This window comes from Manihot esculenta, chromosome 5, assembly GCF_001659605.2.
Source record: "Manihot esculenta cultivar AM560-2 chromosome 5, M.esculenta_v8, whole genome shotgun sequence".
NCBI classification, from domain to species: domain Eukaryota; kingdom Viridiplantae; phylum Streptophyta; class Magnoliopsida; order Malpighiales; family Euphorbiaceae; genus Manihot; species Manihot esculenta.
The window spans coordinates 30,700,307-30,727,280 of NC_035165.2; the positions used below are offsets into that span (position 1 = coordinate 30,700,307).

Sequence of the window (26,974 nt, forward strand, 5' to 3'; positions counted from 1 at the left end):
ACAAAACTAAGTTCTTCGGGGGCTTGATCTCATCCATTTTAACGTTAGAAGCTGCCAAAAAATACAAAACCAGAAAGAGTTATCGTACTTTCTAATATCACTTACGAGGAAAAAGCGGAGTTGCTAAACAAGGCATTATACCCGTGTCCCGGATATCCCTAAGATTAGACACAAACATACACCTCTCGACGTCATACTTCTTGTCAATAGAAGTCAGTCGAAGATACCCCACCTGCTCGGTGAGGCTTAGTTGGGGAAGGTCGTTGATGCCCGGGGGGACATCCTCCCAGTCTAGCCCCACTCCCCACGACAAGTCGGTCTCTTTTCTCAGCTCCGCCACAAGAAAATTCTCTACCCATCCCTTTATTGAGTCCTTGTAGCCCGTGAAAAGAGACAATCCACCACGGGGGGAGAAATAGTAAAAATTCTGAGTCGCCCTAACAAGGCGGAAGAAAGTGACAAATAGACACGCTGTGGGTGTAAAACCCCAACTCAAGCAAATGGATTCAAAACAAGCCATGAACAAAATGGAGTTTGGGGACAACATCTGGGGGGTTATCCCAAAGTATCGGAAAACCTCGATGAAGAAAGGGGTAAAAGGGAAAGTCAGACCGAAATCCCTCTGCTTAAGGAAGAAGATTATGCAACGACCCCTTTGGGGATCTATCAAGCCAGGAGGGGAAGGGTTTGGAAGAACTATCCTTTCATTTCGGAGAGGAGCTCGAATAAGGTAGAGCGGAGTGTCTAAGTAACTCCGAGAAATATACTTAGTTATGGAAGAAGGAGTAATGTGCGACTCGAGATTAGCAACATCGGGAAGCTTAGAACCCTCCATGGAAGAGTAAGGGAGCGTACCTGAAACGCAACAAGGTCGAAAAAGCAGAAGAAGTCGAAAGAAAACAGAGAGCAGACGAGAACAAGTTTCTTCCGAAGACAGAAAGAATTCGAAATGAAAGGCAATAATGAGACGAAGCATTGCTCTGAACAATTTTGTCTTGGAGCGGCGCGGTCATTAATTACTCTCGAAGTTTACCCCCTCATCAGTTAGACAATAACTGACGAGAAGGTAAAGGGGCAATGATGACCGCTGGATTCTCCTCACCCGGTCTAGGGCCAAGCCCATGGCAATAGCCTGTCACCCGAAGGCCCACATGCTATCTGCATAAAACAAACCCAACTCGCTCAAATCTTAAGACCGGGCTCCACTTGGACCTCTCACTCAGTGATAAAGACCAAGCCTGCTCATCACCTAAAAAGATCAGGAGCTTGGCTCACAGGTTAAAAACAGAGCTCATGGTTACGACTAGTCCAGCTCGGAAAAAGATAAATAAAAAGCTCAAAGACGCAAGCAGATGGAAGCATGATAAAGACCAGACCTGCTCATTACCTAAGAAGGTCAAGAGCTCGGCTCACAGGTTAAAAACAGAGCCCACGGGTACGACTGGTCCAGCTCGGAAAAAGTAAGTCAAAAGCTCAGTTGGCTAAATGAACTCTAGTCCTGAACGACTAAGGGGGCGAGAGGGAAAAAGCAATACAGCAGATCCCTCGGGAAAAGTTACGGAGCAAGCAATCTAAGTACTTCATTTATGACAAGGAAAGAACAGCTCGAGTATGAACGCAAAACAAAAATTTCATTAAAAGAAAAACACATTACAACATGTCACAAATACCAACACTACGGGATAAAAGGCTATCCTTAAAGGATTTATATGCCCAGATACATCATCATCTACGTTTACATCACTGTCGCCTATCCCACTATCCTAGCTTTCGATTCATACGAATTCTCATAGTTCGGAAGATGAGCTTTGTAGGCCAGCTAAGCTCTGTCTCGTTATTATAGGGGAACTGAACAGGCCGATCCCCATAAGCACCCCTCACTGTTCCGTCATAGGTAGGCGTTCTGAAGAGCAATGGACCAAGTGAATGTTGCAAACCTACGCCCAAGTGTGATGCACGATACACTCGTGCACACCCAGGAAAACCAGCGAAATATTCTGAAGAGCAATGGAACAAGTTAAACTTTCAATATCTTGAAACATATGTGGAAAGGCATCATCAGGAGGTGGGGCAAGCTTTATTCCTGTCGACCTGAAGTTCTCGATTGATCTCAAAGTTCGAGAGGACCTGAGAGTTCGAACAATTAGAGCAGCTAAGACTGACTTGACACTGATGTACAGCCTTGAAGATTCGGAACATCGAGAGCTCAGCATGGAAGCCCGAGCTGGAGCAAAGGAAGGGCAAACCATACCCCTTCCACACAACAAAGAAAACTAAACCCGCATTTTTTGGGAGATCGGTTGAACAAGAGGAAGGAAGATCGAAAAGAGAAATCTCGCTGTTTCGTTAAAGATCCCAAGGATGAGAAGGAAATGTCAGTAATATATAGTCAGAGGCTGAGCTTTTAATGTGAAACAGGGCGACTTTATACTCTAGGCTAGCAGCATCAGAATCCTTAAAGGCTATTCACCAGAAAGGAAAGAAAGCGTACCGGGAAGATAAAAGTAAGAAAGCGAGGATAACAGCGCGCACAAAGAGCAGAGGAAAGCTAAAAATAGAAAAAAGACAGAGAAGATTTAAAGCTACAAGTGACAATAAGATGAAAGGGCAAGCCGAATTCAAACAGACGCGGTCATAATGATTCTAGGGGTTTACCCCCTCGACAGTTGGGGCAATAACTGCCGAGAAGGTAAAGGGGCAATTGATGACTTCTGAGTTCACCTCACCCCAGTCTAGGGCCAGGCCTAAGAAAATAGCCCATTGCTTAGAGATCCTCAAGCCACTCACGCCAATTGGGTCCAGTCCGCTCAGCCTCACGACCGGGCTTCATCTGGCTTTCTCCACCAGGCCGGCCTCGTCTTCACTACACCTCGGGCCGATCCCATTTGGGCCCTGCTTTGTTCCTATTCTCCGGTCCAGCCCGGAACCCGAAGGAGGATTCATCCATCCGCCTTGCAGACCCACCTACCCGCGCACAGAGAGAATCAGAGACCGTTGCGCATGGGGCAGAGATCCGATTCCCTCGTACGTCCGTATCAGCGTAGCAGGGACAAGTGGTATAATGATACTCGTTCTGTTGGCACGTCACTAGCAGACAAAAGAAAACCTATAAAAGGAGAAATACTTGCCTCTAGGTTTAAGCTTTTTCTAAGTTTTACAGAGGCCATTGTAAAAACCCTATTTCTCTGGATCTCAGGTCATCAAAAACCTTAATATGCAAAATAACGAAAATATCTAAAATATCTAAAAAAATTAATTAAAATATAAATTTGACCTCCTAAATGATGGAATTTCTATATCAAACTTTGTGACAGGTCTATGACTTTCGTTACACTTTTGAAAGTCATGTGTCTCGAAATTTCCTTTTCGAAAAGCTATCATAGGTCTCTATCGGACGTCGACAGCAAAAGTTAGGTTCGGTCCAAATCTACCGTAAAGTTCAATACTAATTGTTTCATATCAAATTTATATTAGGAATCTTGAAACTTTACTCAATATTCACTAACCTCGTTATTATAACTCCAAAGATACTACACATATTACTCACGATAGATATATATATATTTTTTCTTTGAGTAGGGGATTGAGAGTATGAAAACTCGAAATTAAATATTTCATATGAGTAATATGCTTTTATCCATTTTGACTAACACAGGATGGACAACTTATCCCTCTTATTCTCATTGGATAACTACTATTTTCTATTACAACATTTACACCCTGATCAATTCCTCTTAAATTATATCGTTTTTAATTATATTATCTAAATTTAAATAATTAATTTTCAGAGGAAAGCACAAAAAAATACATGTAATTTTATTTTAGAGTCTGTAATTCACTTCAAAATCTGCGGTTTAATTTGTACTAAAAGTAATATCTCCTAATATGAGTTTGCATCAAAATATTTTAAATTTTTACAAACATCATAACACCATGAAATGCTATTTTAACACAAAATAAACGACAGATCCTGAAGTAAACCATACCCTTTGAAATGAAAAACCGATAAAATCAGTATTTTTTCTAATTTCAATATAAATCATACTTAAATAGGAATAACACTAAAATATGAATTACATATATCATATAGAAAATAATCTTGTATAAAGAAGTTAACATACTAATGTGAATCACATTGTGTTGATATTCATTAGCGGTTACAAGGGATAGAAATAAAGTTTATGTACAAGTGATATACAACATATACAAAATAAGAATGGAGAATTCTTGCCACCCCCACAGACTTCTTGCAACATTTGGTTTGAATTGTTAGTTTTCGAAAAAGCTAAAAGGTAGTGTGTCCTTGATAGAGTTTGGTTTGGTTTGAATTCTTGCCACCCCCACAGACTTCTTTCCTCAACGTAATAAATTCTGTTGAACATTAGGAGAATATAATATATTATCAATAATAAAAGAACGACCATTAACATGAGAAACAAAAGACCCACAAGATGAGATTGAGAGAGTTTTACCATCTACAATAGTGAGAGAGGTGTTGTCTAGCACAGGAACAGCATGAGAGATGTTCTTCTGATTCGTAGCCAAATGATAATTTGCCCCAGAGTCAACTGTCCAAGCCGGCATGGGAGGAGAATCTGTGTGAACAGCATGAGCTTGAGGAGGAGGTTTAGGTGATGGACACTGTCGACTCATATGACCACTGCCATTGCAATTGTGGCACAAAATAGTTGTATTCTGCCCAGAGAAAGAACCAGAACCACATCCATGGGTATAATTAGTAAAATGTCCAATACCATTATTTCGGCCACCATAACTTGAATTCTGGCCACCATGTCCTCGTCCACCCCTTCCACGCGATCGCCCACCGCCACGATTAGCATTACTATAATTAGCAGTCGACGGAACAGTAGACGAAATAGCCAAGGTATCCATTTTCAATTGAGTTTCTTCACTCAATAACAACACATACAACTCATCAAAAGACATCGCAGAATTTCGGGCTTCCATAGCCCGAGCAAAGGGTCGATACTCAGTGCCTAGGCCCTCCAATACATCAGCAATAAGTGAATCCTCATCTACAGAACTGCCGAGAGACTCCAACTGATCAGCAAAGGATTTGGCTCATTTCATATAAGCATCGATTGAATCAAATCCTCGAGACAAGTGCTTAAGTTGCTTGCGAAGTTGCTGAATTTGTGTTCTTGCGTCTTTGGAATAGACAGTTACAATCTTATCCCAGGCTTCCTTGGCAGTCTTACACCGGAGGATTTGGTTCATAATAAACTCAGACACAGAACTGTTGATCCAACTTTGCACAATTTGGTCCTGACTAAACCAGTCAGAATAAGCAGGATTCGGTTCACCATTTGCAAGAGTTTGAGAAGGAGCTTGAGACGATCCATCAATATGAGATGCAAGTTTATAACCATGTAATAGCGGCATAATTTGTGCCTCCCAGATCAGAAAGTTAGACGAGTTTAATTTGAGGGATAGGAAAGGTGTGACATTCGGAACAGAAACGGATTGAGAAGCAGAGATAGCAGCAGTTGCTAGAGAAAGAGATGAGGATGTAGTAGACGAAAGGGATTGTTCTGTAGAACCCATTCTGAGATTCGAGAAACAGTAGAGATGAGAAAAAGAAAATCGCAATGGCAGAGAGTCCTTTAGGGCTCTGATACCATAAAGAGTCACACAGTTTTGGAATTTTAACACTACTTGTATGACTGTTGTTGTATGTATATATACACAAGAGTTTTGTGTAGTTTGTTACAAGAGATTAGCCTACAGATAGATTACAAGCTGTATAACAAAATAAATTGAAAATATAACTTATCCTTATTAATAATACCATGAAGTGCTATTTTAACACAAAATAAACGACAGATCCTGAAGTGAACCATACCTTTGAAATGAAAAACCTATAAAATCAGTATTTTTTCTAATTTCAATATAAATCATACTTAATTAGGAATAACACTAAAATATGAATTACATATATCATATAGAAAATAATCTTGTATAAAGAAGTTAACATACTAATGTGAATCACATTGTGTTGATATTCATTAGCGGTTACAAGTGATAGAAATAAAGTTTATGTACAAGTGATATACAACATATACAAAATAAGAATGGAGAATTCTTGCCACCCCCACAGAATTCTTGCAACATTTGGTTTGAATTGTTAGTTTTCGAAAAAGCTAAAAGGTAGTGTGTCCTTGATAGAGCCTTTGTTAGAGTGTTGGAAATTTCCTCCCCGATAAAATATAGTGAATTTCTAGCTCACATTTAGCGAATTTGTGAGCGAATTTGTCAAAAAAAAAAAAATGGAAATGCACTTTTATGCTTGAAAGATTAGGGTAGCCGAAATATATGTTGTGCCAATATTAAAGCAACATAGGATTTGAAGCATTATAAATGAGTAGTTGACAAGGTCTTGCTTTTAATCCTTGAATGCGAATTTCATATTTTTGTTAGGTATTGAGAAATCGTGCGAGGAATAGAAGAAAATTTTGGAAATCTCATTATCTTTTTCAATGCTTAGTAGTAGTTGCATCCTCAACATTTCTAAAGGGTTTACTATGATCTCTCTTCATTGTAATCTGTTAACATTGAAAAGAACGTTTTGAACCCTCGGGAATGCTTGTAATTTTGAATTATCAAATTCAATTCTAAGGTTGTAATTGAATTAAGTGGAACCAAATTTAAAAGTTTGAATTCAAATTCGAACTCGACTCGAAATTCATTTATAAGTTCAACCTTAATTTATAAAATAAATATTAAACTTGAACTCAGTTTTAACTCGATTCGTAATAAACCCGTTTATCACATTAACGAGCCAACTCAAACTCCATTCAAAAAGTTCGAATTTGAACTCATTTAGACTCGAATTTGAGATCGATTATATTATAAACAAACTCAATATAATTAAATTCATTTAAATTATAAATACATTTAAATTAAAAATAAATTTTAAATTATAAAGTTATTAAAAGACTTTTAAATTAAATTTTTTTATTTAATTGGAATCTCTCAAACCCAAAATTAATGAAAAAAATATAGAATGATTGTCCTTTTATAGAGAAGTCACAATTCTTTATATCCCTTCAACTTTCGATGTAGGATTGATATTAGTTCGCGAGCCTGCTCACGAATTTGTTCCCAAGTCTACTCACGAGCTTGTTCATAAACTTAAAAACGAGCCGAATACTGCTAACTTCAAACTCGGCTCGTTTATTAAACAAGTTTAAAAAGTAAGCTCAAGTTTTATTTATAAACTTGAAAACGAGTCGAATACTGTTAAGCTCAAACTCTGTTTGTTTATTAAATGAGTCTAAAAAGTGAGCTCGAGTTCGACACGTTTAAAAAACGAGCCGAACCCTATCAAAATTTTATTGAGTTGAGTCTCGACTAACACAAATAATTTAGTTCGCTTACACTTCTATTCAGTTCTCTTGTTCCGATGGAAAGATGAACTCAACAATAAACCCAAATAAGATCCTCAGGAATCCTGGAAGAAATACTAATGTGGAGCCTATAGTTTCCATTTTTAATTTCCTTCTTTTTGCATAATTTTGTGTAAAAATTAGAATAGAATATTTTAATTTAGGATTTTCTGACCATGAGAATAAAAATTACAAACATATTAAGAAATAACCATAGTTGCTTAGGTGTCAAAATGAAAATCACTTTTAATAATTAAAAATGCTACCTGGCATGGCAAGACAACTCAGCAATGGCACACTTCTCCTAAATATATTTCAAATTAATATACAATATTTGTAAGAGTTTTAATTTTGAATATTTTTTAATAATATATTATTTTTATTTATTTTATATTATCATTATTTAGAATATTTATGCATATTTTATTTTATATATATATATATATATATATATATTGAAATGAAAATTGGTGATTGAGAGGTAAAACCTGAAATCACTCGAATTTATTTCGATACACGTATTATCATATTAAATATGTGAGTGCTATATATTTATTTTAATAATATAAAATATTTAAATGTTTATTATTTTTATTACCAGAATGAATAATAGTGTGAACCCTAATTAAAAATATATGGATATATTTGTTTTATATAATGCCATGCAAGATATATATAAGATCCACAGCAATGCTGACGAAGGAAGAAGCAAAGGGAAAACCCTAATGTTTTCTTAATAAACAAGAGAGGCTTTTTGTTTTGGTAAGTGTTTGTTTGTTTCAAAGAACGACACGTTTCTTTCAAAATTAATTATGTAGCGTCAAGGGTCCTAACCCTTGATCTTAATCATTTAAAAACTCTAAAATTTTAGAGTCTATTCCTCATGAAAAATAATTTTCTTCTTTTTTTTTCATTTTTTAAGAGAATTTCAATTTTCATTTGCATGAAACAAAAGGCAAGAAGTACAACCAAAAGGAACGAAATCTTGTGTTGTGGTTAAGCTTAGTAGGATAATGGAGATGATGATGACGACGATGATGATCAACTCTTTATGAATGGAATCTTCTATTATATGTTATGTCGATCAAAACCCATCATTTTCCAGCACATCAATGTTGTAAACTTTGAATCGAATAAGCATAGGCCACGTGTAACTGCCACCATTTTTCAAACTTATATTCGGTATATGGTTGATGACAATTTGACGTGTGTCTCCCAACACAACCCATCTTTTCCTCAACTTGCTTTTTAAAAAAATAATAATAATAAAACAAATTGCTAGTGTACGCAATAGACTCAAAATATAAAGATTAAATAATAAAGTTTTTAAAAAATTACCTTAAAGTTAAAATCATCAAATATTTATATTGACTTTTATATGTAGACGAAGAGAATTAAAGCTTAAACCAGCTTGGTTGATTTAGAGATCTTGAAGTTTAAATATTAAAAATATGATAAAAAAATAAAAATTTTGTAAAGAATTCAGCAAAAGGGAACCCTAAAAAATAAAACAATTGCTTTAGCTTTAAGTTAACGTGGAATTGAGCAATAAGACAGATGAAATCCTCAAATCAAGTATCTAAAACTGGCATTGAGGTTTGTCCTTTTTCCCAAATTTAAATGTCTTTTCAAAAACCAACCCACAATATCCTTACAGGGAGCAATTTCAAGTGGCCTTTATCATCTTCATATTGAAGTGAAAAAGGAAGAAGGCTATGTGGCCACTACGTGTTTTACCATAAACAACCGTTGAAGTCTTGTAGGACCTTTTTCTTTTTTTTTTTTTTTTTTAAAGGAAAAAGAAAAAACGGTGCGGTTTATGCATTGTTATCAGAAAGCAAACAGACTAACCCTAGCTTAGGTCAAATAGGGAAGTGGATGGTCAATTAACGTGTAGCATTCAAAGATGCTAATCGGGTGGGCATGAGAGTTTTGGTCACACAAGGACAGAGTCAGTGCCGTAATGGCTTTATTTCTTAGTAAAATCTAAAAGGGTCCCCTATTCAGATAGATATGTATTGTTTCATTGTGCTCTTTGGACCATTTTGAATAATTTTCATTTGTCGTTCAATGGCACATGCACTAGGAGACTGACACGTCCTGTAGCTTTGTGACCTAAAAATTATAATGCATGGTGGGCTCATAGACCTTATAATTTTTGTTCTTACAATGTCACCTTGACACATTATATTTTCGATTTTGATTGAGGATTCCAAAGTTTAACTTCAATTTTAATTGTCAAGTAAAATCAGCCGTTTGCTTCTTTTGCTTGACAAAGATAATCAACACTTCTCTTCTTATAACACTCTTGTTTGTTCGGTTGTCTTCACTCGTTGAGAAAATCTAGATATTTTCATTTGCTACATAATAATTTTTACATTAAATTATAATCATAAATTAATAATAATAATTTAAAACATATTGCATACGTTTTCGCCGGGATAAAAAAATATAATTAAAATTATAATTTTATTAGATATTAATATAAATTATTTATTAAAATACATTATTATATACCAATCAAACTGTAATTTAATTCTTCTCTCTAATTGAAAAGATATTTTTATTTACTAATTTTATTAAGACCCATTTATATGCTGATATGTTTTGTCATTTTAATTTAAATGTTTTAATTTTAAATTTATTGTCCTGATTTTTTTATTTGAATATAATTTTAATTAAATTTTAAAATTAATATATAAAATTTAATTTTTATAAATATAATATGGCGTAAATAATAAGTAGATATTATGCGTATAAAATTAAATTTTAAATGTTGTATTTCAGATATTAATTTTAAAATTTTGATTAAAATTTAATATAAATAAAAAAATTGAGACAATAAATCTAAAATAGAAACGTTTGAACAAGAATATAAATAGGTGTAAACATTTGACTTTGGTGTCCGATTAGCCTTTTATTAAGTGTCTCAAAATCAAAGATAACACACAAAGTAATGAGTTGATAGAAGATGAGCCACGCCATTTGCCACTAGTGGCACTAGGGTTTCAGACAGATTAATTTTCACTTGTTTATTAGAAAGGTAGACTAGTCAGACAAAACTATATATACTATACTAGTAATGGCTTTTATGCAAAACACGTGTACGATGATAAAAAAAAAGAAAAATTACTATTTAGTTTCTGAATATTGTTATTATTAACAAGTCAGTTTTTACATTTTTAAAAATTTATTAAAATATTATTATATTTTTTCTCCGTCAACGAAATAGTTTTTTCATTCTTTTTTCTGTTAAAAATAGATAAAGGATAAAAGATAAATTTTTTAAAATCTAATTTTGCACTCAAATAAAACTTCTTATTTAGTTCTTAAATATTACTATTATTAACAAATTAATTCTTACATTTTAAAAAATCTATTAAAACGTTCTTATCTTTTTCTCATATCAATTAAAATATTTTTATCGTTTCTTTCTATCAACGAAATAGTCTCTCCTCTCCTCCTCCTCCTCAGAAAAGAAGAAAAAGATGATGATGGTGAAGGAGAAGAAGAAGATGATGATAATGATGAAGGAGAAGAAAAAGAAAAAAGAAGAATAAAAAAAGAAGAAGAAGATGATAATGAAGAAGAAAAAGAAGAAGAAGGGGAAGAAAAAGATAATGATGAAGAAGAAAAAGAAGGAGAAAGAGAAGAAGAAGAAGAATCGTCTCCTCCTTAAAAAAAGAGAATAAAAAGAAGAATCAAAGAAGAAGAATAAAAAGAAGGAGAAAGAGAAGAAGAAGAAGAATCGTCTCCTCCTCTTTAAAAAAGGAGAATAAAAAGAAGAATAAAAAAAGAATCAAAAAAGAAGAAGAAAAAGAAGAGGAAGAAGAATCAATAAAGGAGGAGGAGGAAGAGAATAATGAGGTAATTTGGTTTTTTGCTATATTTTTAAATGTAAAAATAGACAGAAAGACTATTTTGTTGACGGAAATAAAAGATAAGGATGTTGTAATAGATATTTGAAAATGTTGAAACTGACTTGTTAATAATAGTAATATCCAAAAATTAAATTGTAAATCTCTCAAAAAAAATTAAAAAAATTATATATATATATATATATGCCTCGTTGTAGTATTTTCAATTTTCATATGAAATTTATTAATTTAATTAATTTATATTTATGTTGATTAGATTTATTAAGAAAATAGTGTGTTTTTAAAATTTTTAAAGTATTTTATATTAAAAGTTAAAAGTTAAAATTTAAAATCTTTAACTAAAAAAAAGAGACTAGTGTGATTTCATCACCTTTTCTAATAAATACCATTGCTTTCAATTCAATGAAAATAAAACATGTATAAACTCTCTCTCCTTTCGTCTTAGTGGTGTTTGACATTTTTGTTTTGTTATGAATCTATGCCTTTAGTGTTTGACCCATTTTCCATTTTCCCATTTATTTTTTAGGTTTGACCATATAGACCCTTTATATATATATATATATATCTTTTTATTATTTTATAAACATATGCTGGCTTAGCTGGTCTTCAACTTCTGTATATTTGGTCATTGTTAATTGAACAACCAATGGCAGATAGAGAATGGAGAATCCCACCAATGAGAGTGCATGTCAAATGGGTTATGGAACTAGCGAGTCCAAGAAGCTATAAAATTCTATGGATTTGAAGGAATATATAGATTCTTAATAAACACTCACAGCCATCAACAACATTCCTTTCTTTTTCTAGTGGGGTTTGCATTTTATTTATTATCATTCCACTGGTCAAATTCCCTGCTGAGATGGTTAACTACTTGAAAAGCGAGTCAAAAAAGAACACTAATTAATCCGTTGCGAATCATATTACTAAATTTAACGATACAGATTTCTCGTAATTTTGAATTTGAATTCTGAATATGAAAATAATAATTAATAAATTTATTTAGAATTAATCGGTTTGTTTTTGTTAAAAAAAGACGAAGGATAAAGATTAATTACCTTGTGATTAATACAAGTCATTGAAAGTGCAGCAATCCCAAATTTCCTATTCCTTCACACTTCTTATTATGTATGTACACATGCTTGAGTACTTTTCTAGAGGATAATGATTATTTTCCATTGATATATATCTTTAGTTTATGCTGACTGACTCTGCCCTTGACCTTTGAATTTTTTAATGTTTTGCACTTTATCAAAAAAAATATCGGATATATTTTTTTAATATATCAACAATTTTTATAATTAACGTAGTAAATATCGTTAAAAATATTAGCAAAAATTTCTGTTTTTGATTATAGTTGACGTCTTAGAAACCAACATCTCTATATAAATTCATGAACAAGGACTCGTTATGAGGAGACTGGTCCATTTGCATTGCATTAACCATAATTAATAATCATCATCATCATCATCATCTAGTTTTTGTTATCTTACGAATTAATAACGTATAAGCAATTATGCATAGCCAAAAGGGTTAATTCTACAAGCTTCTGCTTCTTCAAGGATTTCTATTATTTTCTGTAAAATATTCTTTATATTTATCACAATATTAAGATTTTCTCTCTTTTTTTTCTTTCAAAAAATAAAAAATTATGTCCCTTTCTAATTGGCTTCTGATCTTGTACTCTAAACAGCTTGACTGACCCAGTCAAATTGAGAAAGCAAATACGATAGACAATTGGTTTCTGAAAGTAACAAGCAATTAGATAATCCAGTATTGCTGATTAACTGGGTTTATACACCTGATGTAACTAAGATTTATCTTGGATGTGTTCGGATTTATCGTAATTTTAGATAATCGGATATTTTAAATTAGTTAGGTGTATGTATTCGGATATATATATCCGGGTGTATGTATTCGAGTATCGTAAAGATTTTATTTTTTTTTTATATATATATAAAGGTTAGACAATGATATTGGTGGCCAAAATGCGTAGTCATGCAAGCAAAATTCATGTAAAGATGGTCATAAATTGTATCCATAAACTTCACGCAATAACAAAATCCCTTCCTTATTAACCAAGTCATATATGGCATTGGCAGAATCCACCTTCAGGAATATGACCAGAGGAAATGTATATTGCCTTATATTAGGATATTAAAATTATTATATATATATATTTTTTTATAGATAGCTGAGATTTTAGTTTTAAAAATATGTAATTTTATAATATAAATAGCATTTTACTTTCATATTTAGATCACCATATATAATTGAACTTTTTTTCTAACACTCAATTGCATATTTACCATTAACCCTTTTTATCGAACGAGTAAAATTTATCATTAAGATCGTGATAAAAATTTATGATATTAAAAATTTTAGTGACGATTTTTAATATTTAATAATGAAATTTGATTATTGTATAATAAATTTTAATGTATTTTTACTGTGTGTTTTTTATTTCATCGTAAAAAAATTTTAAAATTCGATTTTTTTTTTCGATTCGTAATATTATGCGAAAATATGTAAATTATAAATTACTGATGGAAATCTCCCTAGATAAATGGGCGCCATGGAAAAGGGATGGTTACTAACAAAGGGAGGGTGGAATAAGAGAGGGAGGGTAGCTAGCTAGCTACTCTCCTCCATTTCATATGAAACAATAAAGACAAGAAGTACCATCTCCATGGAAGTAGCTTATTTCACTATTTTGAGGGTGGGCAGACCATTGAGAGAAATTGGTGGTCTTTTTCTAATTATGGGATGATGGAACTAGTAAGAAATTCCTTCTTCATGTATAGATAAGTATTGAAAAAAAAAAAAAAAAAAAAAAAAAAAAAAAAAACCCTAGACCCACATATATAGGAACCATTCAGTGATGCCCTAATCAAAATCTATATTCTAGCATTATTGAATTTTAGCTCATTGGTACTTGACAAATCTCAAATTCCAGTGTTGGTCAAAGTCAATAATAATAAAAAAATCATACATTCTACTTACCTATCAATAAAGAAAGCTTAACATGGAAAATTATTTAGATATTTCAGTTTCATTTATTTAAAAAAGTGCTATGCATGTATAAATTAATTTTTGTGAAAATTAATTTTAAGAAAATAATTTATTTTCTAAAATAATTTTCTTTCCAACAAAATTTTCAACATCTTAAGTTAAATATATTTTAGATATAATTCATTTATTAATAATTTAATTAACTTAAAATTCATTTTTGTCCCCAAATTTCTATCTCTCTCATGAGTTGTTCAAACCAGGAACAGTGACAACGCCAACTCAGTTCTGCATCCGACGTCAAAATGGGCCATTTTCTGAAGTGAGCCCAACGAAATATTTTGAATAGCTAGAAGACAACTGGGCCCAGATTCAGAATTTCCCTTATAGGATGGGCCTTAGCCCACCTCACATTTTTAAACTTTTGCAAGCAAAATATATATATATTAGAAATTGAGGTGAGCATCCAAATCGAAAAAATCGATTGGACCGAATTAATTTGAAAATTCAGTTTGATTTTTTATTCAATTCGATTCGATTCAGTTTTTAATTTCAGAAATTTCGATTATTTCGGTTCAGTTCAGTTTCAGAAAAAAATTAAAAAATTGAACCAAACCGATTTGCGATAATAATATGTTATTTTCAATAATACAGAGAAATTAAATCATATTAAAATTAAAATATTTTAATTAAATTTAATAATATTAAAAATATAGTGTAAAAAATAAAAAATTTATTAAAAATCGAAACTGATCAAATCGAACTGAATCGAATTGAATCAGATCGATTTAATTTGATTCGATTTCTGATCAAAATCAATTCGATTCGATTTTTATAAATACTAAAATTTTAATTTTCAGTTTATTCAGTTCGATTCTCAATCAAACCGACCGAATACTCGCCTCTAATTAGCAACTTATAATTTATAATATATATAAAAATAGGAGAAGAGAATAATGTCATTGTTATTTTCAATTTTTATTATGTCAATTAATTTTTAAAGTTTGTGCAAATTTAAATTTTCTAATTTTATTTGCATTTAAATTTTATTTTTATTATATTTCTAAATAAAATTTTATAAAAAAGTATAAATATTTAAAATATAAAATAATTGTATTTAAGATGTCATTTGAAGATAAATTATTTTTACTTCTTTGAATTATTTTAAAATTAATATATATTTTTATTTTTAAAAAATAATTTATTTCCTATATTTTCACTCCGTTGAATTGAAAATTTCTCATTCTAATTTTTTTAATTATATTTGAAATAACTAAATACTCTTAAATATATAATATTAATTAATCATTTGATTATTTTAATACAATCCTTAAACTTTTTAAAAATAAATATTTTCGGATTCTGTCAAAGAAGCATGTAAAATATACAGAATGCTTGAATGACCTCCTCAAGCAAAGTCGACTCCAAAACAATCGTGATATGGAACGGTTAGACTCTTATTAGGATTAGGATTATTTTGCATATTAGGATTATTTTGCATATTAGGATTTTATTTCTATTGTAAATAGTCTCCCTTGGCTATTAAGATTTTAGACTCCTATTAGAATTAGGATTATTTTTGCATATTAGGATTTTATTTCTATTATAAATAGCCTCCCTTGGCTATTAGGAACTCACTTTCCAATTTTTAAGAAATTTCAATAAGACTTTTCGTCTTTTAGTCTATCTTTTCTCTTATTTCGTCTTAATCAAACGATATTGGTTACAACTCCTGACGGAGTCTAAATAGTCATGTATCAGATTGGTATCAGAGCGAAGTTCGACCATGGCAGATAACCAAGAGGCGCGACTTGCAGCGATTGAGGCATCTTTGACAGAATTGAGGGAGATGATTGGACAATTGACCTTGCAGCAGGGAATCCACCAACCCGCCGCCACCGCACACCCCCAACCAGTCGCCAATCATGTGGCCGCCAATCTTGTGGTCGACAATAAGGGAAAGGCAGTCACCTATGTAGTAAAGAAAATCTTATGCTCAACTAAACAGGAGGATGAGACGCAAAGGAGGAAGATTTTCCAAGCCAAGTGTCGAGTATGAGAGGCAATTTGCAGGATAATTATTGATAGCTGTAGTTGTGAGAATTTGATAGCTAAGCAATTGGTAAAAAAATTACAGTTGCCTACACAGCCTCACCCCTCACCATACAAAGTCGGATGGATTAAGGAAGGACCGACAATTGAGGTCAACAGAATCTGTAGCGTGCCTATCTCGATCGGTAAATTTTATACTGAACCTGTTAATTGTGATGTTGTGGATATGGATTGCTGTGGAATTTTGCTAGGTCGCCCTTGGCAGTTCGATGTTGATGCTTTGCATAAAGGGAAGGAGAATTCATACATGTTCACGTGGAATCAAAAGAAGATTACTATCTTACCTTCCGGTTCTGCGAAACATTCTAAAGTGAAAGAGAAGAATGTTGTTGTTATTTCTACGGGAGTGCATAAACTATCAGGCGCAGTTGAGAAATCTGGAGGCACACTAGCTTTATTGGTGAGAGCAAAAGGTACAATGGAGGATGCACCATCTTTACCACTGCCCGTCAAAGAGTTGTTAAATGAGTTTCCTAAGATAGTGGAGGAATCATCAAAGCTTCCACCCCTGCGGGATATCCAACATCAGATTGATCTCATTCCTGGATCAAAATTACCGAATCTGCCTCATTACAAGATGAGTCCAAAGGAGAGTGAAATTCTCCAAGAACAGGTGGAAGAATTACTAAAGAAGGGGCATATTTGGGAGAGCATTAGCCCCTGCGGAGTACCTGCCCTATTAGTTCCAAAGAAAGATGGGACTTGGAGAATGTGCGTGGATAGCAGGGCCATCAACAAAATTACAGTTCAATATCGATTTCCTATCCCACGATTGGATGACATGCTAGATCAGCTATCCGGGGCTAAAGTCTTTTCTAAAATCGACCTCAAAAGTGGCTATCACCAAGTTCGGATCAAGGAGGGAGATGAATGGAAGACTGCCTTCAAGACTAAGGAAGGCTTGTATGAGTGGCTGGTTATGCCCTTTGGTTTAACAAATGCACCTAGCACTTTTATGCGACTCATGAACTAGGTTTTGCGTCTTTTCTTACGCAAATTTGTGGTTGTTTATTTTAATGACATTTTGATATTTAGTCGCAGTGAGGAAGAACATCTTCAGCATCTCCATCAAGTCATGACAGCCCTACAAGAAAGTGAGTTGATTATTAATCTTAAGAAGTGCATCTATATGACAGAGCGCGTTCTGTTCCTGGGATTCGTTGTTAGTGTAGAAGGGATACATGTTGATGAGACGAAGGTAGAAGCAATACGGAATTGGCCCATCCCCAAAACTATTTCTGAAGTTCCCAGCTTTCATGGCCTTGCCACTTTCTACCGACAGTTTATCAGAAATTTCAGCAGCATCATTGCCCCTATCACAGATTGCTTGAAGAAAGAGAGAGTGCAGAAATTTGCATGGACTGAAGCTGCCAACAAGAGCTTTGAAGAGATTAAAGATAAGCTTACTTCTGCCCCTATTCTTGCTCTACCTGATTTTGATAAACTGTTCGAGATTGAATGTGATGCTTGTGGAGTTGGGATTGGAGGAGTATTGTCACAGTCTAAAAGGCCTATTGCCTTCTTTAGTGAGAAACTGAATGAAGCTAGAAAGAAGTGGTCTACTTATGAGCAGGAACTATATGCAGTATTCTGGGCTTTTAAAACTTGGGAGCAGTATTTGATGGGACAAGAATTTATTATTCACACAGATCATCAGTCTCTGATCCATTTTAAAACTCAAAAACATGTGAATAAGATGCATGCCCGATGGGCAGCTTACTTTGGAGCCTTTCATTATGTCATCAAATATAAGGCTGGCCATAGTAATAAGGTGGCAGATGCTTTGAGTAGGAGGGCTGCTCTGTTGATTACAGTTAATCAGGAGGTTGTAGGTTTTGAATTCCTGAAGGATTTGTATTGTACAGATGATGATTTTGCTGATATATGGGCTAGAGTCCAGACTCACCAGCCTACTGATGGGTTCTTGATACATGATGACTTTCTTTTTAAGGAGAACAAGTTATGCATCCCTCGATCTTCCTTGCGGGAGAAGTTGATTCGCGAGATCCATGGAGGAGGTTTGAGTGGTCATTTGGGGCGTGACAAGACTATTGCTGGGTTGGAGGAGCGTTTTTACTGGCCTCAATTAAAAAAGGATACAGGTCGAATGGTTCAGAAGTGCCCAGTGTGTCAAACTCAGAAGGGACATTCGCAGAATACATGCTTATACACTCCACTGCCTATTCCAGCCCATCCTTGGGAGGACTTGTCTATGGATTTTGTTCTTGGTCTTCCACGTACTCAACGTGGATCTGATTCCATTTTTGTTGTTGTTGACAGGTTCTCTAAAATGGCGCATTTCATTCCCTGCAATAAAACTAATGATGCTTCCCATGTAGCAAAACTGTTTTTCCAGGAGATTGTTCGCTTACATGGTGTCCCCAAAACCATTACTTCTGACAGAGATGTGAAGTTTCTAGCTCACTTCTGGGTGACTTTATGGAAACGCTTTGGGATTGAACTTTGATACAGCAGTGCTGCTCACCCCCAAACTGATGGACAAACTGAAGTGGTAAACCGCACGCTTGGCAGTCTTCTACATTGCATCTGCAGTAACAAGAAAACTGCTTGGGATCTTGCTCTTGTCCAAGCAGAATTTGCTTACAACAATGCGATTCACAGGTCCACAAAGATGTCACCATTTGCTGTTGTGTACAGGAAAGTCTCAGCGCATACAGTTGATCTTATCGCACTTCCCACAGGTTATCACAACCGTCTTGCAGCAAGCAACCTGGCAAAGCAGCACGTGGATGTTTTCAAGCAAGTACAATAATGCCTTACGGAAGCCAATGATAAATATAAAGCTACAGCTGATAAACATAGGTGTTTCAAATCCTTCAATATCGGTGATCAAGTTATGGTGTATTTACACAAGGAGCGTGGTGGAGGACAGAAAAAGCTTGACGCCAAGAAGATTGGTCCATTCCGGATCATTCAGAAGATTAATGACAATGCCTATGTTCTTGACCTTCCACATGAGATGAAAATTTCCAAGACGTTTAACGTGGCGGATCTATTTCAGTACTATCCTGCTGAAGACAACTCGAGGTCGAGTTCTTTACAAGTGGAAGGGAATAATATGGAACAATTAGACTCCTATTAGGATTAGGATTATTTTACATATTAGGATTTTATTTCTATTGTAAATAGCCTCCCTTGACTATTAGGATTTTAGACTCCTATTAGAATTAGGATTATTTTTGCATATTAGGATTTTATTTCTATTATAAATAGCCTCCCTTGGCTATTAGGAACTCACTTTCCAATTTTTAAAAAATTTCAATAAGACTTTTCGACTTTTAGCCTATCTTTTCTCTTATTTCGTCTTAACCAAACGATATTGGTTACAACTCCTGACGGAGTCTAAATAGTCCTGTATCAAATCGGGTGGCCCAACTAGAGAACCAACTTGCTAAGGAACGTTTTGAGGCCAAAGCTCAGTTATTACAAGAGAAAATTGATGGGGAGCTACGAATTCAGGTCTTTCTTGCTTGAGTTACTTATTTAGAGAAAGAATTTGAAAAAATGTCTGAGAAGCTAAAGTGTACTTAGCAGAACTTGGAAGGAGCTTGTGAGGAGCTCACAACAGTGAAGCCCTAAAGAATCAGTTCCAGCTCAAGGTCACAAAACTCTCTGCCATTGTAAGGAGTACAAGCAGACTATTCTAGGCCTGCACTAAAATGTTGAGGCGATTGCCAAACACCAATATAACAAGTGTTTGAACTCCGATTATTTCAAATCAAAGGTCTTCAGTTCTTCTGTGCGCTTTTATGTTACTGGCTTTAACACTGGTCTGAAGCCTGCTTGTGATGAGCTTGAGAAACCTCTACATGCTTTGCGAGTAGCCTGAGTGCAATTCAGATGGTGAAAAAGTACAGTATGGTGCTAACGATCTGCCGATTAAGAAGCCTCAAACTTTTCTTGCCGCCAATGGAGTTGAGTCTAACTTGATCAATGACCTTACTTCCTCTGGTGAAGCCTAGGACTAAATTTTACTTAGATATTTGTAGTTTTACACCAAGTAGAATTTTTGGCTTTTGTTGCATCTTCTATCTGTAAAAATTTTCAATCAATGATATATGCATTTTACATTATTTTCTCTTCTCAAATTGGCTAAGTATTGATTTTTCTTCCTTTGTAATGTTCATCGTCAACCAATTCATGTTTGGCCTCATTTATCTAGCTAATTGATATCAACTGACTTCTTTCTAATTTTAGCATGTCTATACCTTGGCATGTGTAGCCCTGTTCTGTTGTCTACATGATGCCCTAGCATTTTGACAGAGCTAGCTGGTCATTTAAGACAAGTATTTAGCCCTGATGGCCAAGCGGGACTCTAAACTTTGTGGAATTATGGAAACGATAGAATTGGCTAGGTAATCAATGTAGCCCTGGATTGATGGTGGAAATTGAGTTGTTACAGAATTTCAGTTTCTAATTCCGAGCTTGCGACTTGCATTTGTTAAGTAATCAATATGGCCCTGGATTATTATTCGGGCTTCGCTTCCCTTACCATTTGTCCGAGTTCGTAGTATGGGCAATACCCCTTTTAAATCACAATTTGGACATTTTAGCATTGAGTCATAGTTTGAGTTCTCTAGCCTGAGTTGTAGTCCGAGCTACCTAGCCTTAAGCACTATTGAGCCAATTTAGGCTTGAAGTATCTTTTAGACTATTTAGTTTTGAGTCATAGTTTAAACCTTTTAATCTTTATTTTTTGTAATTTTTTAGCTCTGTCTTGTCTTCGAGTGCTAATCAGATAACATAAATTTTTACTTTTAGACTATTCACATTATAATCTTTTTACATGCGAAACCTTAACTCTGTTTTTCTTCTTCTTTTACTAGTAGTGAATTGGAGATTGAAAATTAGTAAAATTTGATGTCTCTCAAATTTATTCAGAGGTATTTGCCACCAGACTAACTAATTATGTATATAATTATTATTTATTAATTTTATATTAGCATCTTTATTTTTAACTTTTATTATTATAATAAGTAATTTAATTATCATAAATTTAAAATTAATTACGAAATTAATATCACTTATAATATTACAATATTTTTTACTCTAAGAAAATATTATAATAAAAAATAATTACTATAAATTATTAATATTATTTTCATATTTTATATTTTATTTGTAAAATTTAATATTTTATTATAATAAATAAAAAAAGCAAATTAAATTTTACTATTAAAAGATACTATGGTTAAAAAATAAAAAGAAAGTATATGATAAATTGGAGAACTTTTATAGTTATTTATAAGGCGTAGAGTATGTTATATATTACACTTGAACAACAATTTCATTGCTTAATAATAATTTGTTATCATTTTAAATCTAAATATTTTCAAATTCAAATTATAAAATTTCACCTTTTAAAAAATAATTATTTAAAATTATTGTAATACTTTTATCTTAGATCACAATTATTTAAAATTATCATTATCATTTAATATTTAAAAAATATCATTATTTATAACTTATAATAATAAATATTTAAAAAATTATTTTAAAATTAACCTTACTAATCAATTTATCAAAATTTTGAAATAAATAATTTATTAATTTTTCTATAAAATTTCAATTTCTAAAAACTTCTTTTACAATTAATAATATAATTTTAATATATATATAATTTTAATAATTAAATATGTTTTGAATTTAAATAAAGAACCTTCTATTTAATTTAAAATTTTTAAATATTAATAATATTTTAATATTTCTCTAACTAATTAATTTAATAAATAAAAATATTATCCATTTTAAATTTAAATAAAATTATAAATAGTCTATTTTAATAATATAATGCATTATTTTAAAATTTTTATTTCATTAATATTTTAATATCAATTAATTAAATTGAATTTTTTATTTTTATTTTAATCTTAAAAATATAAAATTATTATTTTATAATCTTTTTAATATTTGTATAATATTTAAATATGTTATTTTAATAATTTTTATTTTTTTAATATTTTTAGATATTCTTTTAGATTTTTTATTAATATTATTTTAAAAATTAAATACTATTATAAATAATTTAAAAGTTTAAAAGTTTAAGTGCAGGCAATCTCTATATTTCCCTTTTTTATTTTTTATATAGTATAGATTTATTGTAAAAAATCACTTTCTATTATAGTTATGGCATGCAAAGTCATAAAATAATAATACTATTAAAATAACATAATAATTTTATTTTTTATTAAAATTTAAATTTTTTAAATTTAAATATTTTAACTCATTACTTATTAAAAATAATATTTAATTTGAAATAATATAATAATTTTAAATTTAGATAATTTAATATATAATTTTATTTATATACATTTATTAATAACTAAGTGAGATAAATAAAAAAATATTAATCTTTAATAATAAAATAGTGCATAAAAATTAAATTAAATAATAAGTAAATAATTAAAAAAATATAATTTCGAGTTTAAATTTAAAGATGAGGAATAAATTTTAAAAAAATAAAAAATGAGAAAATTAAATACTATTATAATTATAATTAAAATTATATAAATTAAATAATATAAATATTAAAGGTGAATAAGAATTTATTTGATATAAAGATTAAAAAATTTAATTTTATAAAATATAAAATATTTTAATGAGTAATTTTAAAATAAAAGAATGACAAAACAATTTTTAGTGATCGTCTTGTCCACCTGGCGCGTATAACGCACCCAAGTACGCTTACGCTTTTCTTTCTCCGCGGTAAATTCACCCAAACACCGAAAACTCAAAACTGAAACTTTATACAGATCTTAAGCATTCCGTTTTCTTCCTTTTTCAGATTCAAAAACCTCTAATTTCCTGAAGATTCCCAGAAAATCCAGTCTCCAAGTCTCTCTGTGATTCGTATGAAATCCATTTTCTCTTTACTGGATTTGCAACCCGAATTCCTCCATAGATTCTTCCCTAGTTTAGGGTTTCTTTCAATTCGATGACTCTTCAATCGTCTTCTAATTGGATCATGTAATTACCCGATCCATCAAATGGCGTCTATTCGTCGAACGCTGTCACCGGCGTATCAGGATCGCACATACCAAAACGGCATCGCTTCCACCAACTCTCCGCTGTCAGTCGCTTCTCCGTCTCACAAGTTTTTTACCAGCAACGGCACTAAGTATTCCTCCCCATTACCTGCCTCCTTCTTCAGCTTCAACGCCGTCCCTTTCCGACGGTTCCTGGCTTCCGCTTTCCTTCAGAAACGGAAAGGATTTCGCAGATCTTTCTACAGATGCTTGATTTTCTTCGTAGTTGGATTCTTTTTAGGTATATTCCTGTTTGGTCATGTGGAAAATGATGTCCAGAATCATGATTTTTCTTTCGAGATCAAGCCGCCGCATGTCAATGCTCAATTGGACGACGGCGATAATCGCAGTATTAAGCATGATGTTTTTGCGCTAAATACTGTGAGTTTGGGGGTTGATACGCAACTGAACTACGTTTCCAGATTTGATTTTGTTCCGAGGAAGCTATTAATCGTGATTACGCCAACGTATAATCGTGCATTACAGGCCTACTTTTTGAATAGATTAGGGCAGGTGCTTAGGCTAGTGCAGCCTCCGTTGTTGTGGATTGTGGTGGAAACGAAGGCGGCTACTATGGAGACGGCAGACATTCTGAGAAAAACCGGTGTAATGTATAGGCATGTGGTGTGCGAGAGGAATTCCACGTCTGAGAAAGACAGAGGTGTACACCAGAGGAATGCGGCTTTGGAGCACATAGAGAGGCATAAGCTTGATGGGATTGTTTACTTCGCTGATGATGATAACGTGTATTCGTTTGAGCTGTTCGAAAGCCTGAGAGAAATCAGGTAATTTTGGGCTTTCATGTAGGTTAACTTGGTTTTATCTCTTCAGAAAGACGCTAAATTAGAATCTTGTTTAGAAATATTTTGATTTATTGTCCTTATATAACTTGGTTTCTTTGTGTCTGTAACTTCATTATACAGTAACATGACAGTTATGGGTTAAAGTAAAGTCTAGAGGGTGCCCACATTTGCGTGGTGCGGGAATGAAATCAGCATTTATGGAATTAGATTGTGCTGTCAATTAGCTAGTTTCTCGTGTGCTTGTTGCTTGTGGTTAACATACGCTTATTAGCTTTAGTTCAAAATGGTTCTGTTGCTCTGCTTGTTTTGTTGTAGACTGCATATAACTCAGCATCTATTTGTACCATTACTTGAGTTAGTCGATCTAATTCCTTTATATCATGTGCCTGAGGCTTTCTGAATCTAAGTTTTTAAAAGAGTACAAAATGTACTTGAAAAGTTTTGTTGACATCGAGTTGGTCATTGTTGTGATCTTGAGATTAAGAATAGTAGTCTCACAGTCAATAACTTGGCATCATTGAAATGTAAGCCTTGGTAATTTTAGTTTGATGTTCTGCGCTCACTTTATTTTATTTAACCCTGACTATAAGTATTGTGTAAGAAATGCGGCATCCACAAATTGGTTAACCCTGCATTCTTCCCCCTTTTGGGAAAAAGGTAACAAGAAAAACTGACAGATACTTTATAATTAGGGTCTTATTCTTTGAAGAAATTTTTGTAGAGGGCAATTGAAGATGACTCGATTATCCTTAAAAACAATGAGATATATATTGTCTTGTTGGATTGATGAAAGTTGCTTAAATTGCATATAGAGTTTATGCATTTCATTGGTGTTATGAAGTGGATTTTGCATATTTAGACAGTTATTTTGATTTGTTAGACATTAGAGATCAATTTTATAATTTTTTGCCATCTCCCCTTTATGTTTCACTTGGTAAATTCCTGATATTATCGTACTTTATAGCCGATTTGGTACTTGGCCTGTTGCAATGCTTGCACAAAGTAAAAACAAAGCAATTTTGGAAGGTCCTGTATGCAATGGAAGTCAGGTAATTGGATGGCACACCAATGAAAAAAGTAGAAGACTCCGAAGGTTTCATGTTGATATGTCAGGATTTGCCTTCAACAGCTCTATCTTATGGGACCCAAAGAGATGGCAGCGCCGCTCTTCGCATCCTATTCGACAGCTAGACACAGTGAAGGAGGGTTTCCAAGTATGCATCATATGACAGAATATTCTGAATGTTCTTACCGAAGAATTCATTTAACAAAATTGTCTGTCATGCATTCATATCTTGTTATCTTTCACAGGAGACCACATTCATAGAGCAAGTGGTAGAAGATGAAAGTCAAATGGAAGGTGTTCCTCCTGGGTGCTCAAGGATACTGAATTGGCATCTTCATTTGGATGCTCATGGTCTTGCTTATCCCCGAGGTTGGATGTTTCAGAAGAACCTTGACATCGTTCTCCCCATCAAATGATGACATTGCAATTTTGATGGTAATAGCTCAATATGAATTTATTGTTTAATATCTTGACAATCAGAAGTTTCAACAGTATGCAAAGGGAAAGACCACTCTTCAAAAATTTAACGAGGAATATACACTTTATTTGGTAAATTTGAAAGAACAAATTGGAAAATGCAGAGTCCTATGAATGGGCGCTGAACTTAATGATGGATAAAATTTTAAAACTGACATTCAAAAGATGCACACTTACTCATTTTCCTTTCCTATTTAACAGTTGTGGGTTGTGGCATTGTTTCATGTGGATGGCTGTTCATTTCCAAGCATATTGTTGATCCATTTGCTTCTTTCAGCACCAAGCAAGCATCAAAAAGATGCCTGGCAGCGTTTGACAAAGAAACAAAGATTTTTTTTCCACCCTTCTTTCTTTGTGAAATTTTCTTAGCACGATATTCTTTTTCAGAAATGAAGTCCTGTTTTTGTTGTAGATTTATGGTGGGCACTTTGGTTGGGGAGATTTAACTGCTCAGTTTTTGGAAATTTCTTAACCCCCCAAAAAGTGGAAGGTGTTTGTACTGTGTGGGAGGATACTTGTCTGAATCTATTCTTTGTATGTGATAGGTTGTCCATGAGAATCGAGAAAAGAGCAACTCGTTTAAAAATCTCCTTGAAAATTTTTTTGCACTTTTAATCTCACTACTTCCCCATGGTCGTCTGATTGTGTTGGTCGAGTGTTTGACCGAAACATTGGTCAGTGGTTATGTTGAGTCTACACCTTGATTGTGAAAGGCTAATGTCAATGGAAGTGTGTGTTGGGGGCTGTTGGCTTCAATGATAATTAATTGATATACAGTTTTAACTAGCAACGGAAAGCTGAACTACCAGTGTTATTTTTTCGTTTTTATATTGTCGGCATCACTCTCTCTCACCTACTGTGCTATTTCAATTTCCAATTTAACCTATTATACGCCTCTCTTTGATCTTACTACCATCCCCGAATCAAAAATAAAAAACTCAAATTCTCAGAAGAGAACGCGTGAATGTGAATGATAACGAGTGATAATCTCAACCATCCAATTCTCTACTTCTTGATTTCTTTTTCCTTCCTTATTTTCGTTAATTGTAAAATTAGATTTAATGAGTTAAATAAAATAAAATAAATCCTTAATTGTAAAATTAGATTTAATAGATTAAAATTATTATTTAAAAAAAATTAAGTCCTTATAGGATTTAAAAATGAATATTGAGGTGAGTAT

At 33.0% G+C, this 26,974-nt stretch overlaps 1 protein-coding gene across 2 annotated transcripts; it reads left to right on the forward strand.

Annotated features, from left to right (window-relative positions):
• Positions 1-23,077: 23,077 nt before the first annotated feature.
• LOC110615824 (probable beta-1,4-xylosyltransferase IRX9H) lies at positions 23,078-26,707 on the forward strand. 2 transcript variants are annotated; one of them, XM_021757975.2, is made up of 4 exons: positions 23,079-24,233; positions 25,216-25,465; positions 25,563-25,752; positions 25,996-26,707. In XM_021757975.2, the coding sequence occupies exons 1-3, from the start codon at positions 23,410-23,412 to the stop codon at positions 25,731-25,733; spliced, it is 1,245 nt and encodes a 414-aa protein (XP_021613667.1). In that variant the 5' UTR covers positions 23,079-23,409; the 3' UTR covers positions 25,734-25,752; positions 25,996-26,707. The 2 variants fall into 2 exon arrangements, with proteins under 2 accessions (XP_043812989.1, XP_021613667.1); XM_043957054.1 differs by lacking the exon at positions 25,996-26,707 and having other exon boundaries at positions 23,078-24,233; positions 25,563-25,839.
• The last annotated feature ends 267 nt before the right edge of the window (positions 26,708-26,974 follow it).